Source organism: Stegostoma tigrinum, chromosome 11, assembly GCF_030684315.1.
Source record: "Stegostoma tigrinum isolate sSteTig4 chromosome 11, sSteTig4.hap1, whole genome shotgun sequence".
Taxonomy (NCBI): domain Eukaryota; kingdom Metazoa; phylum Chordata; class Chondrichthyes; order Orectolobiformes; family Stegostomatidae; genus Stegostoma; species Stegostoma tigrinum.
The window spans coordinates 29660373-29678933 of record NC_081364.1 but is presented as its reverse complement, the minus strand read 5'-3'; the positions used below and the strand labels follow the sequence as shown (position 1 = coordinate 29678933).

At 40.3% G+C, this 18561-nt stretch overlaps 1 protein-coding gene across 3 annotated transcripts in view; it reads right to left on the bottom strand.

Annotated features, from left to right (window-relative positions):
• Positions 1-18561, bottom strand: part of LOC125460565 (voltage-dependent L-type calcium channel subunit alpha-1D-like) — a 556326-nt gene that overhangs the window by 154960 nt on the left and 382805 nt on the right. For 2 of the 3 annotated variants that reach the window (XM_059649877.1, XM_059649878.1), the window contains 2 exons: positions 7151-7195; positions 6558-6686 (listed from right to left, as the gene is read on the bottom strand). The exons of the other annotated variant lie outside the window; for it this stretch is intronic. In XM_059649877.1, coding sequence (XP_059505860.1) covers positions 6558-6686; positions 7151-7195 — 174 coding nt within the window. The remainder of the gene's footprint in view (positions 1-6557; positions 6687-7150; positions 7196-18561) is intronic. 3 annotated transcript variants of the gene reach the window in all.

The following is an 18561-nucleotide window of genomic DNA, read 5'->3' as shown; positions in this document are numbered from 1 at the left end:
AAGGATAAAAATTTTAGTAAGAGATGCAGGAAATAAGGAATAGGGAGTATGGTAATCTCTTGAAGAGAAAACTGTTATGGCCTAAATAAAGTCTGTTCCAGTGAGGGATTTCAAACAGGTAGTAGCAATGGATTTGAAGGTATGGAATAAAGAAAATAAACATTCATAGAATCCCTTGGACACACTATTCTGTCCAAGTCCACAACGACCTTCTAAGCGCACACCACCCAAGCCCACCTTCCTTCCCTATCCCTATAATCCTATTCCACCTAACCCGCACATCCCTGAACACTATGGGCTATTTAGCACTGCCAAACCACTTAACACACACATTTCTGGATTGTGGGAGGAAACTGGAGCACCGGGAGGAAACCCACACAGACATGAGCAAAATGCGCTAACTCCACACAGACAGTAGTCGGAGGCTGGAATTGAACCTGGGTCCCTAGCACTATGATTGAGCAACTGTGCCATTCTTATTTTATATTTTATAGATTTAGCAACCCAATTTTGACAGTCAACAATAATATGTTGTGAAGAAAACAAGTGCAGATAATAAATGGAAAATGAATTTGATCAGTGTTGAATCATTAATGGTGGTGTGGGGGTGGAAGGTTTCTGAATAGTTGATTTAGTGTTGTATGTGCAAATATGAACATCACACTTATAAATACGGAAGCAAAAAACCCTTTTAGTAATGAGGTATGTAAAAGGAACCAGGTAGTAATAGATCAAATAAGTCATAAAATTGTGGCAGATCAGCAAACAGTAAATTATCATTTCCGTGAGCGTAGGTTGCAAATACTAAGAATTTGTTGAAGCTGGCTGGATGATATCAGTCAGTTTTTTTCAGTAGAAATTCTAAAGTTCCATCAATAACAAGTGATCAGCCCCTAGTTTGGATGGGGCTACCTCTATAGTTCTATTTCTTTTAAGCACTTTAATGTGCAGCACGCAGGCAGACAGGTTTTAGTTTAAGTTGAAGTCTTAGAAAGAATTTGGTGAGCAATCAGATATAAATTTGGTCAACAGAAACTATATTCAGTCAGGGGCTTATCGTTTATTATAACAGAGCAGAATGGACAAGTCTGGGGAAGTTATTGGTAAAGATGGAAAAATGGTAATTGAATAGACTGTTCAGGTACCTTTTACAAAGTTGCAAAGTATGGCTTGCAAGTTTTCAGATTCTTAAGGAGTTACAGAAAATAATGAAAAGCCAGGTGTTTCCGATACTCAAATGCTACATCGCTATGAGGATCAAACTACCCACAACTGCCAGTTTGTCTGATGGACAGATGTGTTCTAATAATCAATATGAGGCCATTGGCCTCAAAGGATATCTGAGAATTGTAGGCAAGAAAGCAAAATATTTACTAGAAGGGGTTTATCAATGGAGAAATACAACTATGATCAGGGAAGGCCACTGAAAATTATAAAAGATGAATTAGTGTACAGGATAGGAGTTTAGCCCAATAGAATGGGGACATGAAGCACAAGATGGAAGGCAACAAAACACAGTGTAAGCTTAAACAGTCAGTCTGGGAACAAACATGCCCTACATAGAAAGATATTTGAACTATTGAAAGAAATCATATTAATTGGGGTGTAGGGCAGTTTCAAACAGTAGCAGTCCACAAAAAGATATGAGGCAAAACAGAGGTGCCATTTAAAAAGGACAAAAAATAATAATATAAACCAGGAATACCACCAGACACAGAAGCCCATGTGATCAGTTAATAAAATATGCCAAGCAACAATAACCACAAAACTGGAGAGAATTTGGGATGTACACAGAGATGCCACGTAGGAGACAGCTAGCCATATCACCCTGGTGGATATGCACAGAAAAGCTGTCTTCTGATGGGTTTTATAGGTGTAAAATAAAGCTAGTAACACAAGCATCTGAAAAACAAAACACTGAGACATCAAGATAGAAAAGTAGAATCACTAGCAGGAAAAGTAATTTTGAAAATTTTATTGCTTTCAGTTGCAAAAAATGCTTGGCAGTGTCGATCAGCTGATATTAATCCTGCATTTCTGCAAGGAGGTCAGCTCAAGAGGGAAATGTTTCTGCATCTTCCAAAAAAAGACACAAACACAGTGAATCAATGTGTATACGTCCTAAGTGATGCCTCTCAAGTTTGATACTTCTCAGCAAGCTTTGTCATTATAAAAATTGGGATGTCATCCGTTAAAAGCATGTCATGTTTTATTGTCACCATAAAGGGCAGTTTGCAGGCATCTTTATGATGCGCTTAAATATTTTCCTGGTGGGTGGGGGCAGTGAAATTGAAAACAATGCCATAAATTGGCTTAAAGGCAGAATTTAAAATTTCAAAGTTAGACTTCTGGAACTTTCAAGTACATTGATTTGGAAATCAGTTAGAATAAATTAAGCATCATTTTGTATCAGCAATGTTCTTTACATGATGTTAGCCCCTTCACTACTAGTCAAAGTACAGCCTCGCAAAAGACGTAGTGGCTTCCAAAACTGAAATGGAGGAATTGCAGAGTAATTGGATAGCTGGATTGGGTGGACATCCAAACAAGCCAGGTAGCAATACTGAAGTACTAGACTTGAATCCAACTATGAAAAATCCCAAGATGGAAGATATTATTTGGTTAAACATGTACGTAGGATTAATGATGTGACCATACAAAAGCACCTACTAACTGAAGACCAACTTGACTTCAAACAGGCACTACAACTGGCTACGTCATTAGAAAATGCTGCCATTGGAGCTTATGAGTTACAGGATATTCTGACAGAAATGGACACTTTTGCCAGGTTGACTGAGGTTGAGCAGCCTTACTTACAAGAAAACAATGGCATAGCCTCACTCAGGAAATATCCTGAACAGACGGACTCCAGGTCAGCCCACAGCAAAACCCCAAAACAAAGCCAAGCATCAGACAAACAGATATAATTTTCTGGAAGATCCTGGAGAGTAGGCCATTGTAGCTGCTGCCGGGATGTGGACTTCAGGTAGCAAAAGAGTCCCACTAGGCCCAAATTAAGTAAGAGAACTCAAAGGCTGGTATCCAGGAGAGTGCACACCCTGGAAAGTCCACATATACCTGGTTTGGAACAGTTAAATTTCTTAGCAACATCCAAATTAGAACCAAAATAAATGTCTGGTTAAACGGTTACCCAGTTCTAATGGAGGCCAATACTGGTGCGGCTAAATCAGTGATTAAGGAACCAGTCTTTAGCAACATTCGCTCTGGACTCTAAACTTAGAATCTATATGGGGAACCACTACTGATTAAGTGTACAACTTCTGTCTGGTTACTAACGAGAAACACCTAGTTCAGTCACCAGGGGGTGTAGTAAAAGGCTCGGGCCCAAGTTTAACGGTGTGAAATTGGTTGAGAAAGGTTCAACTTGACTGACTCAACATTTTTTGATTAGAAAAAGGCTGCTCGAGTGAAATAATAATTGTTGTCCCAAAAGTTTCTCAGGGAGATCTATGGACTATCAAAGAGGCTAAGGCCACCTGACATGTTGACCAAGAAGAAAATGCACAATTCTGCAAGGCCTGCCATTTACCTTACATGCACAAGTAGAGGCAGAAATCAGGAGGCTGAAAGTGAAGGAATCATCAAACTAGTCCAGTATGCAGCATGGGCAGCACCGGTCGTACCGAAGCTCGATGGATCGGTTTGCCTTTGGTGGGGGAGGATTTTAAACAAACAGTAAATCATTTCCCACGGCTGGAAAACACCCAGTCCTTCACATCGAGGACTTGCATGTAAAACTGGCAGGGGGACTGTCCTTCACGAAGCTGAACATGGGCCATGCATATTTGCAATTACAATTACAGGAAGATTCCCAGATGTAAGCTAGAATTAGTTATTACCCATAAGGGTTTGTACTAATACAGGAGATTACCTTTTGGGGTATCGTCAGCCTGTGACATTTTCTAGCAAACAATGAGAGCATTTTACAAGGTCTACACCAAGTTGCCAGTTATCTAGATGATATGCTAACAACAGTGAAGACCAATAACAGCATTTAGAGCACTTGGACATTGTGCTTAAGCATTTATCCAAGGTTACTGATAAAGGGTCAGCCTTGTAAATTGTCTCATAGCCAAAATGTAGCCTTTATCGAAGTGAAGAAGCAGCTATTGTTGCCTAAGGTGTTGGCACACTATGATGCCAAGTGAAATGTGCTGCTGACATGCGACACCTCCCCATACAGCATTGGCAGAGTGTTGGTTCACTGGTGGCCCAGCAGAGAAAAACGTCCGATAGCGCATGTTTCCCGGACTTTGGCTGATGCCAACCGAAGGTACGCCAAGAAAGAGGAGGAAGGTTTAGCAATCATCTCTGATGTGAGAAAATCCCACCAATACTTTTATGTCTACGTTTGTAAAGTGATGGACCACAAACTCTTGCTAGGCCTACGTAAGGAGGAGAGGGCAAAGCCACCCAAAGCTTCAGGTCAAATTCAGCAGTGCCACTCAGAATGAGTGCATACCATTGCAAGTTGGAACATCATTAAGGTGGCCAAGTGGCAAATGTGGATGCTGTGAGCCACCTCCCGCTGCCAGAAAAACCACTGGTTATGCCGCCACTGGAAGAGTGCATTCTGTTTTTAAACTTTCTGGACACGCATCCATCATAGCTGACAATATCAGAGTGTAGGCACAAAAAGATTCTGTTCTGGTGAAACGAAAAAAGCAGATGGTGATGGGGGTAACAAAAGAGCTATCACAACCAGAACTGAAACCTTTTTGGAACTGCATGATCAGATTATCGTACAGGAGGGTATATTATTATGGGGAGCAAGAAAGATTGTCCCAAGCAATGGTTGCTGCCAGATACTGGCTGAACTCATCCAATGTCTGGTGGCCAGGATCGGATGCTGGCATAGCCACATTGGTGGGGGAATGTCCACAGTGCCAACAAGGATGAAAAGTACCACCAGCAGCTCCCCCATATTTGTAGGAATGGCCAGGTAACTCTAGACTTGGTTACATGTTGACTATGCCGGTCCTTTCATGGACTCAATGTTTTCAGTCATCATGAACGCCCACTCGAAGTGGTTTAGAGTTCATTTGTCAAACATGCCATCATTTACCAACAGGGAATTCAAATTATTTCCTGAAGTTGAATGGCATTCTGCATGTAAGAACAGTTCCATACCATCCATCATCCAACAGCCTGTCAGAAAGAGCAGTCCAAACTTTGAAGTCAGGCTTAAAGAAACCGCCTAGAGCTTCACTTGATACCAAACTGCTCCAGTTCCAATTTGATTACAGGACCGCTCCTCACACAACAGACACAACTCCAGCAGAGTTGCTAATGGAGAGAAGACTTTGTACCAGGTGAAACAATATCTTCCCAGGCCTGAGAGGGCTGTGGGTAGAGAGTGAAATGGCATTGGGAACGCCAATACCTGACACAAGTCTCCTCCACATGAGTGAGGCAGTTTACTTCAGGGATGAAGTTTTATGTTGAAACCACAGGAATGGGCCTGCGTGAGTAAGAGGCATGGTTGACACAATGACATGTCCCATGACATTCAAAGTTTGGGCAAATGAGGTAGTCCAGAACAAGTACTTGGATGACACGAAAGCTGAAACCTCACAAATGGGGCAGTAGCAAAACACACCCAGGGAGGCTGTCAGAACTGATGGGTTTTTCCACCTAGCATCAAAGAAACCTCTGAGAATAAGATGGACATGGCAGATGTTGCATCCTTGTTACTGTCACCACCTGAAGGTGAAGAATTTTGGCCTGGTTGCTCTGGGCACAAGTGGCGGACTATGGTCCAACACATGCCGTCTGAGGCAGAGTTAGAGGAACTGGGCCTGATGTGAAAATGCCTCAGGGGGAGCTACACAAAAAAGAACAGGTTCAGGATGTCCAGGGAGAGGGATGTAATGATTGGTCAGCCAGATGGACACCATTGGAGTTCCCTAGTTGGGGCTGTTAACCTGGTCCAATTGGGGAGTCCTGGTTGACAGATATAAACTGGAGTGTCAGGAGTTCTGTTCGCTCTCAGAGCAGGCTCTGAGCCAGCTGGTTCAGTGTCATGTACTAAGTATGTGTAAACAAAGGGTGACTTGGTGACAGGGTACTGTCCTTCGTGGAGTTACTTCATTATGCCATATTCTGATTTGCAACTCAGTTTTGAAAATGGGATTCCTCAAATTCCTCGAAAAAGTCCTCAAGTAGAGGACTTCAGTGAAAGATCCAGTGTGAAGGTGAAAGCGATGTGCATGGTATACAGTCCCTTCAAATCTACAATTCTACAATCAAAGGATGAGTAGAACTGAACGTTATTTCAGGATTAAAATTAGCAATGTTGTCAGTACTCATGCAACATCTCCATGGTCCATGAAATAGGATTTATTGTCAAATATTACTTGGGTCTTTTTGTTAAATGGTTGACATTTGAGGCTATACAGGACACTTGAAAAAATGAATACACATCTGCTGTAGCTAGCCTCAATTAGACATAGCAAACAATGATTGGTCTTTTTTAATATGCATATATAATGATATCAATTAATTCCCCGATTACAAGGATAAAACTGCATAGATACCTGAAAGGACTTGATGAAAGTCCATAATAATGTGCGTATGCCTTCACCACGACTCAGTAATTTGACCAATCGCATTACACGGAAGAGACGGAAGAAGGTAATCGAAATTCTGGAACTTTCCTCTGAACTCTAAATGTAATCGTATGCAAATTCAATTAAAATCAATTCACAAGAAAATATAATAAATGCTTTAAAAAGATTTTAAGACAAAACAGAAAGACCACAATCAGAAAATTAAATCACAAAGGAATTCAAAGTGTGCCACAATTATTTTCCCATACTTAACTGTGTCAGCACAGAGAGCTCTAAAAGACTTCATGCGACAATAGGTAAATTTTCAGGATATTTATGTTACCTATCACAACCAGTTTTTTTTTAAAGTCTTAAATGGTCAGTTATGATCAACATAAATCTGAAAATTTATTATGGAATCAAACAGTCTATTTGACAATATTTATATCAAAGACGATTGACATTAGTAACTCAAAGGCTGAAGTTTAGGAACACACTTTGGTTTAAAATTAGTAAGAAAAAATTCAAAAGAACAAAAACATTCATGCAAGTAAACATTGGGGAACACTTTAGCATCTTACCCCAGGTTCCCCTGTAGGGGGGCTCTCTGTTGGCTTTGAAAAAGGCTTTAGAAATGAATATTTAAATTAATAACTAAATAAAGTGATAACTCAAACTTAAAATAGAAGCATTGAGACTTAAACAAGATGACCAATTTAAGTTATTAAACCCACCCAGAGACCAAAACAGGCAGCTAGTTGGTGAGATACACCAGTCAGCTGTTTGGTGGTTCTGAGATAACAAGGTGTACAGCTGGATGAACACAGCAGGCCAAGCAGCATCAGAGGAGCAGGAAAGCTGACAGTTCTGGTCAAAACCCTTTTTCGACCCAAAACATCAACTTTCCTGCTCCTCTGATGCTGCTTGGCCTGCTGTGTTCATCCAGCTGTACACCTTGTTATCTCAGATTTTCTAGCATCGGCAGTTCCTACTATCTCTGCTTGGTGGTTCTGCTGGTTTGTTGTGAGATCCAGACCTCACTTGCACCAGGCTGGTTGAACTGCAGATGAAAATTTGTCAACTCAAGGAACTGTAATTTTAGGCAATCAAATTGGCTTCCATGCTGGAGACATGTTTCTGGGAAAGCTGAGGAGCAATCAGGCTTGATTCATAGACTTTTGAGAAGTATTTGCTCCTCAGAGAATCATTGACTTGAAGAAGAACTTATCATTAAGCTGCTCTCCAACTGGTTTGCCATCTAACACCATCACCTCTAAACTCCATTCCAAGACCTCACCATCCTGGAAATCACTTGGAAAATATTGCTGATCCTTCACTGTCACTGGGTAAAATCTTAGAATTCTGTCCCTAAAGGCATTGTGGGTCAACTACTGTACATGGACTGCAGTGGTTCAAGGCAACTCACCACCACTCGCTCAAGAGCGACTAGGGATCAGAAATAAATGCTGGCCAAAAGTGACACCGTGTTGAAGAGATCGTACATTCTCTGGATTTTGGTTGAGCAGAAGAAGCAGTGACAAAATGACTCAGAGATAATGGGCAGGGTCAGTTGGACAACTGATAATATTCTCCCTTGGTTTCCGTGTCTCTGATGCCAGGAATATGATAAGCCCTGCACTCCCCAAGCACTTAGTGCCCACTGTCCCAAGTGTACCTGTTTCCCAATCCTCAAATGTCCACTCTGTGCTATGCATTCTTCTTTAAGACTCAGCTATTTTGATTGCATAGACACAACTGGCTCGCTATTGATTACTTGCCTTCATTCACCTGGCACGGACAGAAACTGTGCAGTCTGTGTGCCTTTTAAAATTACAGCATTCCCCATTCAGGAGCTCCACTAATTAGTATTCATTATGGATCAGGTAGGACTGGGTCCTGAACCTACAGAACATGACTGGTGTCAGGAAACTGACATAACAGTAACATCATTTTGCACTCCTATCTAACTCCATCCCCAAACCCGTGAAAGTCCTGAAAATCAAACCCACATATCACGTGCCCTCTGATTCGGTAAAGCATTGGTTAGAAGTGAAATAATTCACTGTCCTCTGTTCACCAAGATTCCACTTACTCTAAATCTTAAAACAGCATCAACTACTACAGCAGAGTGAGATATCCTTTTTAAAAATGCCTCTTAGAAAAAAATTGTTCATTTAGTGCCAAGTAGGTTGAGATATCCAAAATCATTTCTCCTAGTAACCTTACATTCAGTAAACACTGGGTTCTTTTATGCAATTAGCATATATTGCATTCAAATCAGCTTCCAGAAGTAAAAGGATAATGTCCTAATAAACTATCCTATATATTCTCCATGCAAACTCAATTACTTCACACTCACTGAAATTCAATGATTAGTAAGAAACCCGTACATGCACAATATATTTATTAAAGGAGATCCATGCATTTATACTTTAGTTTATTGCAACAATATTTAAAATCAAGATGTATGTATATAAAACACAAATGCGCACAAAATTATACACTCAAAGGCTAGTTACTGACCATGACATTCAACGGGTGACCCAAGGCCAACTATAATACTTAATTTGAATGTTATGAAAAAGTTAGTATTTTGCAGACATAAGCTGCAATTTCAACTCTCTCCAAGCACCCACATTCTGTCACAGCAACTGACTGTGTAAAAAAAAGACATGAAGCTGAAAGACTTCCATGTCTCAAGTACAAAGTAATATGGTGCAAGCACAGCAGAGAGAGAATAAGGGGAAAGGGTGAGTTCAACAAATTCATGCAAATATAATGTGGTGCCAAATACATGCAATGACTAGTGCTTTATGGTGATGTTTTGGTGCTTTAGAAAATATGTATTATTCAATGACAAATGCCAGTTGCAAAACACATGTAAACCGTTATTATAAAAATCACAAACTTGTATTGATACCACAATGGCAAATATATACTGTAAATGAAAGAGACATAAATAAATATGTAAATAGCTCTGCTAACTAACTTTATGAAAACTAAATTCCAAAATAAATTAGGAGTGGAAGAAACAAACAGATCGAAAATATTTAACCAAAACTGCAAAGTATAGCTAATTAGCTCCGGTAGACTCAGATAACCTAAATAGATTGGGCGTATTGAATTTTACACCCTTATATTTGGACCTTCTTTACCTAACTTTGTTTCCTCGTATGAACATATTCATTAACAATATTTACAGCAATTTATATTACTTTACATTGCCTCAATTTATAAGGCAATTTAGATGGATTGAGGATTGGATAACACACAGAAAACAAAGTTGGGATTAATGAGTATTTTCCAGAATGGAAATATGTACATAGTCAAGAATTACATGGATCAGTCCCAGGGCCTATTTACCATTTATATTTGTGTCTGAAAGGAAGGGGAAAAAGAATAATGTCTCCAAATTTTCTGATGATACAAAAATAGGTGCAAGAGCCTTACGATCACATAAGGAATCTGCAAGAGGATTAGACAGATTGAGCTACTGGGTAAAAACTTGGCAGATGGAGGTTAATGCAGAAAAGTGTAAGATCACTATGGTAGGAAAAATCAAAGGCAGATTATTATTTAATTGAAAAAAAGAGTCTAAAATTGTGCAGGAGGGATTGGTACCTAACAGAGATATTTGTATCATCTACAGCCACAAGTGAAGTGCCATAAGACTTGAGGATGGTTAATATTATGCCATTGTTTAAGAAAGGCTGCATGGAAAAGCCAGGCAACTATGAAAAGGTGAGCCTGAGATCAGTGGTGGGTAAGTTAATGGAAGGGTTTCTGAGAGACAGGATCTACATACATTTGGAAAGGCAAGGATTGATTAGGGATACTCAGCAAGGCTTTGCGCATGGGAAATCGTCACACAAACTTAATTGAGTTTATTGAACAGATGACCAAGAAGATAGACGAAAGCAGAGTGCTAAACATTGTCGACATGGACTTTAGCAAGGCTTTCAACAAAAGTTCTGCATGGTAGACTGATCAATGGAGTTAGATCATGAGGGATTCAAGGAGATCTAGACAACTGGATACAAAATTGACTTGACAGTAGGACACAGAGGGTGGTGGTAGAAGGATTTTGTTCAGACCAGAGGCCTGTAACGAGTGGTGTGCTGCAGGGATTGGTGCTGGATCCTCTGTTGCTTGTTATTCACATAAACAAATTTCATGAGAATATTGAAGGTACAGTTTGTAAATTTGTAAATGACACTGAAATTGGTGGTAAAGTGCAGTGAAGGTTATCTAAGAGTACAATAAGGTCTTGATGAATCAGGCCAGCGAGCCGAAGAATGGCACACGGATTTTGCTTTTGATAAATGTGAGGTGCTGCATTTTGGTAAGACTAGCCTAGGCAGGTCTTACACAATTAATGGTAGGACCCTGGGGAGTGTTGTAAAGAGGCTCCTGGAGACAAGTACCTGGTGCCTTGAATATGAGATCACAGATTGACAGGGTGATGAAGAAGTCATTTGCCTTCATTAGTCTGAAAACTGAGCACAGGTGTTGGGATATCATGGTACAGTTGTACAAGACATTGGTAAGACCACATTTGGAAGACTGTACATGATTCTGGTTACCCTGCTACAGGAAGGATGTTATTAAGCTGGTACAGGTGCAAAAAATATTGACAAGGACGTTATCGAGATTGGACGGTTTGAGCCGTAACGAGAAGCTGGATAGGCTGGGTCATTTTTTTCCCTGGGGCTGAGGGATGACCTTGTAGTGGTTTATAAAATCATGACAGCCATAGATAAGGTGAGCAGCCAAGTTCTTTCCTCCAAGGTTGGGGAGTACCAAAACTAGAGGGCACAGGTTTGAGATGGGAGGGCAAAGATTTAAAAGGGATCTGAAGGGCAACATTTTCACACAGAGTGTTGTGCATATATGGAACAAGCTGCCAGAGGAAATGGTAGAGGCATGTACAAATACAACACGTACATGGATAGGAACGGTTTAGAGGGATATGGGCCAGTTTAGGAAAACTGGTTGGGGTGGACAAGTTGAACCGAACGGTCTGTTCTGTGTTGTATGATGCTTTAACTGATTTTTGGGATGAAGGGGTTGACTTAACAAGGATGGCTAAACAAGTTATGACTTTATTCATTGGAGTTTAATAAAATGAGAGATGATCCTCTTGAAATACACGAAATTTTAAGTGGACCTGTGAGGGTAAATACTGATTAGACTTTTCCTCAAGTGGGAAATCTCAAACTAGAGAATCGAGTTACAGAACAAGGGATGGTCATTTAGAACGGAGGTCCAAAGGAATTTCTCGTCTCAAAAGGATAGTGATGTCTGGAATTCACAACCCCTGCCAATTTAGTTTAACCTTCCCAACTGCACTAGTAAATACAGAATGTTGCCAGGAATGGAGAGTTTGAGTTACAGGCTGGGACCTTTTTTTTACTGGAGCATAGGCGGTTGAGGGCTGACCTTATGGAGGTTTACAAAATTATAAGGGGTATAGATAAGGTGAATGGCAGGGGGAGATTTCAAGATGAGGGGGCATATCTATAAGGTGAGAGGAGAAAGGTTTTAAAAAGTTAGGGAATTGTTTTTACATGGAGAGTGGTTTGTGTGTGGAATGAATGCCCAGAGTGAGTGGAGGATGTCGGTACAGTTGTAACATTTAAAAGCCTTTTAGATAAATACATGAATAAGTAATGTTTGGAAGGATATGGGCCCACAGGCATGTGAGAATAGTTTAATTTGGGATTATGCATGGACTTGTTTGACCAAAAGGTCTGATTCCGCGCTGTATGATTCTATGTCTCTTTCACTTCAGCACATAGTGGCGTTTGTGTATTGTTCACACAGCTTGATCCAGACACACAGAAGTGGCCATCAGGAGGAGGGCGGTGTTGGATACATCCTTCCTCCTGTTCTCCAAAGCTTTGTACATGACGTCCCTGTGGACATGGTCCAACTTTGGCCCCAGACGAAGATGAAGATAGCTTGGGTGACTGCTAAGGTGAAGGTTGCAGGAATGGGCCAGACCTGTGCTACATGCAGTGCAACTGACAGTCCCTCAGACTTGATGATTGTAGTTCAGGGATAGTGGTTCTCCCATAAGCCCAGTTTCTGCCTCACATTAATGATACACTCTTCCCAAGTATTTGCACATACCCCTGCCCCTCAGCCATATTCCCAGTACCTTCAGGTTATCTGTACTGACAGTGAATGGGATAAGGGATCAGTGGGCCCGGTTCCCAAGAAATGCTGTCTTGCTCCTGCATCCCTAGATTGTAGGTAGTGCCCTTCCTATTCACAGCTTCCTCTTTAGGGGGGGCACATTCAGCTCACATGGCCTTCCAACTGCTGCATAAAGACTTTCTAGGTGGTGATGGTAATCTCCCCATATGCTGGGGGTCTGCTCCATTATGAGAAATACTACCAATGCCACAAAATTGTCCCAAATTGGTGTCTTAATCACTGACATTTCCTGCCCACATCTAGTCAATGGGTTAGGGATAGAATTTAGTCCAACTCATTTGGTTAGTAATTGCTGTCATAATGAAAAAATCTGAGAGATATACTGAGGGTGAATCCGTGAATAGGAGAAATGATTCATGGTAGATATAGTTGGCAAATGCATAAAGGGGAGGTGGTGAACTGAGCAGTGTGTGAGGTTACTAGTTCCTGTAAGGATAGAGCGTCTGAAGATGTATTTCCTGACCTTGTCAACACTTTTGAGGTTCGTGAGCAGCTTACAACACTGTGCTCATGACCTCAGAGCTACACTGCTGGCAGTGATAATGATGGCCTGCTCCTACAAACCTTGCAAAGTCTGCATCCAAGAAAACCCTTTTAGTCCCTTGTAGTTGGATGCTATTATCCTCCTCCATCATGACCTCCAAAGATACAGAGAACATTGAAACATGTTCTCCTCCCTGGTGTGCTATTTTTTCAGAATTCTATCTGCTTGGACACTCCATGGCTACTATCATCAGTTGCTCCAGGCAAGGTACATTTCCCCTTTAAAGTGCAGACTCATTTTAATGTGTGCCGTTTGCAGTGATTGTAACAAGGTCAGCCAGCAGGACCTCACAGAATAGGAGTTCCCTGATTGGGGTTGTTAATCTGGTCCAATCAGGAAGCTCTGGCCGATACTCTGGTTTCAGGAACTGACAGTCTGGTGTCTGACTCTGTATGAGGCAGTACTATAAGTCAAGGGCTGTCCATGTGTAAATAAACGGTCAGTTGGTGACAGGATACCAGCCTCGAGAGAGCTATTTCACATGTTAGGTTTAAATGCTGCTAAATTCTCAACTTTGTGCCTTCTTCTCAGGCATGCAGCCATCTGCTTATATAATGGGCAGTGACGTCACAAATACCTGAGAGATCATTAATTTTGCAAGAGAAATTTGACTTTCAACAATCGATTTGAAATTAAGATTTCATGTTCAATAAGCCTTGGCTGTAACAAATGACTAGAACATAATTGACTAAACACTATGTTCTTTTCATTGGCAACATATATTTGAAACTACAGAAAAGAGGTTTCTTATTTAACTTTTAGCATGAGTAAAATCTTCAGCTGCATTTATATATTGCATTGGCCCTCATGGACACATCATCCTTTGGGAGCCATTCTCAAATAAATTTCAGCTCCAAGTGGCTTGATTTCTTTTTCACTTTGCATGCCAGGTAACTTTGAATTTCAAAACTACCCTTCACAATGAAGCTTATAGTATAAATTCCTTTCTCTAGCTCCAGGTTAAGCAAATCGTCCAGGTCCTTTAAATCCTTACAAACCCATCCTTAACTTTAACATGAGTTTCCACCAGTGATCCATACTGTGAATGATCAAAATCAGCATTTGTTCTGCTTGAATTGCAATACTGGCTACAGCTACCTTTTGCACTCTCTATATTCAGGTGGCTTGCAGTCCATACCAGACGAAATGAAAGGCTCCTTTTAGCCACATGTATGGGTTTGCAGGGAACCCTGTAACCCAATATCAAAAATATCACTCTTTACCATCTTCCCCTTGGAAATGGGAAATACTTCAGTTTTTTACCCAAGTAACTAATTATTACCTCTTCCAAGTCACTTTCTTCTCAAAATAAAAGGGTGGTTTACAGCACAGCTATTTACAACTGATAGTAATAATACTTCTCTGGAACATTGGGAGACTCAGGATTTACATACAGTATACAAATAGTATACTTATGTATGCAGACACTGTACCCAGCAGAAAACCGTGTGCTTAAGTCTTAGAAATAGAAATCTGAGTCATTCTTTGAACTCCAACAATTAAACCATCAAGATTGGCTGAAAGGCAGATGCCAGAACAAGTCATATGACTCTCTTTAATTATTGTTAATTTGAAGTTACAGTTTCAAAATATAATCTTATAAACTAAAAGCCATTTTTAAACATAACAGTCTTATAAATCTCAATTGTGATAATGGCAACAATCTACAATCACAGTAACAAATAGATAGCATGAAGTTTGTATAATGCCTGTATTGATTAATTAACAATCTTTTTGTTGCACACTAACGTGAAGAAAAGCTCCCTCATAGATCATAGAACTTTCCACATCCAGCTCAAAATGGTAGCAATCTGCAGACTTTACACAGAATAATCACTTGCAGACATATATCAGAGGTATACTGTTGGATTAATATGCAGTTAAGCATTCTTTTAATGAATGTGGACATCACTGGTAATGTGGACACTTGCTGCCTATCATGAATTGCCCATGAACTGAGCGGCTCGCTTGGCCATTTTGGGTGTCAGTTAAGAATGAACTGCGTCGCTGTGGGTCAGATCTACAGGTAGAATTCCTTCACTAAATAACAGTAGTGAACCAGATGTGTTTTTACAACAGTTGATGATATAAAGAATCACCATTATCATTTGCCACAGTGGGATGTGAACCTATATCGTCAGAGTAATCGCTGGGGTTGCTGGATGATGAGTCAATGACATTATCACAGTCACCATAAGCCCACATCTAATATTACCTTTCAAAAAAAATGCATGTGGAAGGACATCTGAATATACAAGACCTATGGAACCAGAATATATATTTGGGGTGGCACAGTGGCTCAGTAGTTAGCACTGCAGCCTCACAGCACCAGGCACCCGGGTTCGATTCCAGCCTCAGGTGACGGTCTGTGTGGAGTTTGCACATTCTCCCAATGTCTGCGTGGATTTCCTCCGGATGCTCCGGTTTCCTCCCACAGTCCAAAGATGTGCAGGCTAGGTGGGTCGGCCATGCTAAATTGCTCATAGTGTTCAGGGGTGTGTGGGTTATAGGGGAATGGGTTTGGGTGGGATGCTTCAAGGGGCGGTGTGGACTTGTTGGGTCAAAGGGCCTGTTTCCACATTGTGGGGAATCTAATCTAATCATCACATCTGGGGCTAGCAAGTGAGCTCTGGATAAGAACTTGAGGTTCAGAGAGGGCAATTATTGCACTGCACCAAGTGTCAGACAATGAAGACATGAGGAACTTTTGATTATGATTGCTTTGTCTGTGGTTGTAAGGGCCACAGATATTCATTTTTTGATATGACTTCCTCACAATTACCAGAAGACTAAGCATGATGATTCAATGGTTAGCACTGCTGCCTCAGCACCTCGGTTCAATTCCAGCCTTGGCAACTGTCTGCAATGGGGTCGGCACTTTCTCCCTGTGTCTGGGTGGGATTCCAACAGGTGTTGCGGGCTCCTCTCACAGTCCAAAGATATGGAGGTTAGGTGAATTGGCCATGTTAAATTGGCCCATAGTATCTAGGGATGTGCAGGCTATGTGGATTTGCCATGGTAAATGCTGGGTGATGGGGTTAGGGTGGGGTCTGAGCCTGGGTGGGATGCTCTTTGGAGGGTCGGTACAGACTTGATAGATTGAACAGCCTCTTTGCGCACTGCAATTCCATAATTCTACTTCCTATGGTATTTGGACGCCTGCATTCAAGACATGAATCATGCTTCCTTCCTGAGACATTGTAGGTCACACAATTATACAGAATGAAAAGTCATACTTGAAGAGACAGCAAAAAATCTATGATTGCACTACTCCTGCCCCCCAATTCCTGTCCCCGATTTAAATTTCACAATACTCTATATATATGATACTGGTTAGTTTCAAGCATTACAAACCCAGGATTCTAGTAGCATTGAAATGGTAATACCTCAAACTGTGTTACACGTGTTGAAAAAATAAGTGCTGTTTCATTTCCAGTTTTGTTTTGTTTATTTTATTCAGTCCAAGTGATCATGCAGAAATGCCAGTGCAAAAGATCTGTTGAAATTATGGTCAACCAAATTTTCAACTCCATCATAGAATACAATTGAATATGTAAGTAATTGAAGACATCAGATTACGAATAAATGTTTGGTAGCACAAATTTAAACATTGCTAAAAGGAGACAAAAAGTTAATGTTTTTCACCTTGCACTGATCAGGACTACGAAGCAAGACACTGACTCATGGGAAAGGAACATCAATTTATGCAGGATGAGAACAGGGTGCTGGTTGGTTGGGTGACTGTTGGCATGGATATATAGCAGGAGCAGTTAACAGTCAATCTTAGTACAACAGATGAATTAGGAGCGCATATGTGCCATTCAGCCCCTTGAACCCGCTTCCCCTCATTCAACTAAATCATAGCTGATCTGATTACAACCTCAAATCCAAATTCTTGCCTGCGCCAATAACCTTTTACACCTGTGCTTAACAAAAATCTTAGACAAAAGTCTACCTCTGTCTTAAATATATTTGAAGACTGCTTCAACAATATTTTCAGGAAAAGAGCTCCCAAGACTCTCAACACTCAACTGGTTTTTGTGTCATCTCTGCTTTAAATGAACAATTACTGATTTTTAAAGAGCGACCTCTAGTTGTAGATGCTGTCATAACAGGAAGCAACCTGTCAAGACATCTCAGAAGTTACATTTTGAATCAATTAATTGGTTTAATAAATCATTAAATAATAATTCAATTATCAATTAACTCTTTTACACTCCAGTGCATACAAGCCTAACCTGTCCAGCCTTTCTCACAAGATTACAATCTCATTCCAATATTAGTCTTGTAAAACTTGTCTGAATTGTTCCCGATGCAAGCATATCCTTCATTCAATGAAGTAATCAACACTGGGCATAGTGCTCCAATTGTAACATCATTAGTGCCCTGATAATTTCAGACCAGGGAAGTAAACTCCAAGTCAGGGTCTTACCGTGGAAATGCAGCCAAGATTGGCAGTCTCCATGATCCCTTTAAGATCAATCAAGCCTGTAGCACAATGCATTTGCCAGAAGTTACATACAGCAACACAAAGGATATGTTTTCATGCAGACATAAGAAATTTGTGCACATATTGCATCTTTTTCATTGGAAAATAAAAAGTAATTGACCATTGGCTGCTCCTGTCATATCTCCAAGTCATTGTTGGCTCCAACCAAATCTGCTTCTTACATCCTAGACCTGATTTGTACAAGACAAAAAGAACTGACCTCTTGTCCCCTTTAAGCAACATTGGAATGTATTTTTGTTTTCTTGCTGATCTTAGTTTTGTAAAATTAAAAAAACTACCATACTGATCACTTCAATTAAAATAGGCAGAAAATAAATCCTTTCTTGAATTTAGATATTGAGACACATTCTGTCAACCAAATGACACTTATCCTACAAAGGATAAATTATTCCTCTGTAGCAAACATTTCATTTTCAATTAAAATATCAGTGTAGATACAGAATGAAATATTTAAACTAACTCATTGTTTGTATCATGTAACCAAAAATAACATACGTAAATTATGTAAATAATTATCTTATTTAAGTTTCATTGAATGAAGGATATGCTTGCATTGGAAACGATTCAGACAAGCTTTACAAGACTAATATTGGAATGAGATTGTAATCTTGTGAGGAAGGGCTGGATAGGTTAGGCTTGTATGCACTGGAGTTTAAAAGAGTTAATTGATAATTGAATTATTATTTAACATGCAAAGTTTTGAGGACACTTTAAAGGTT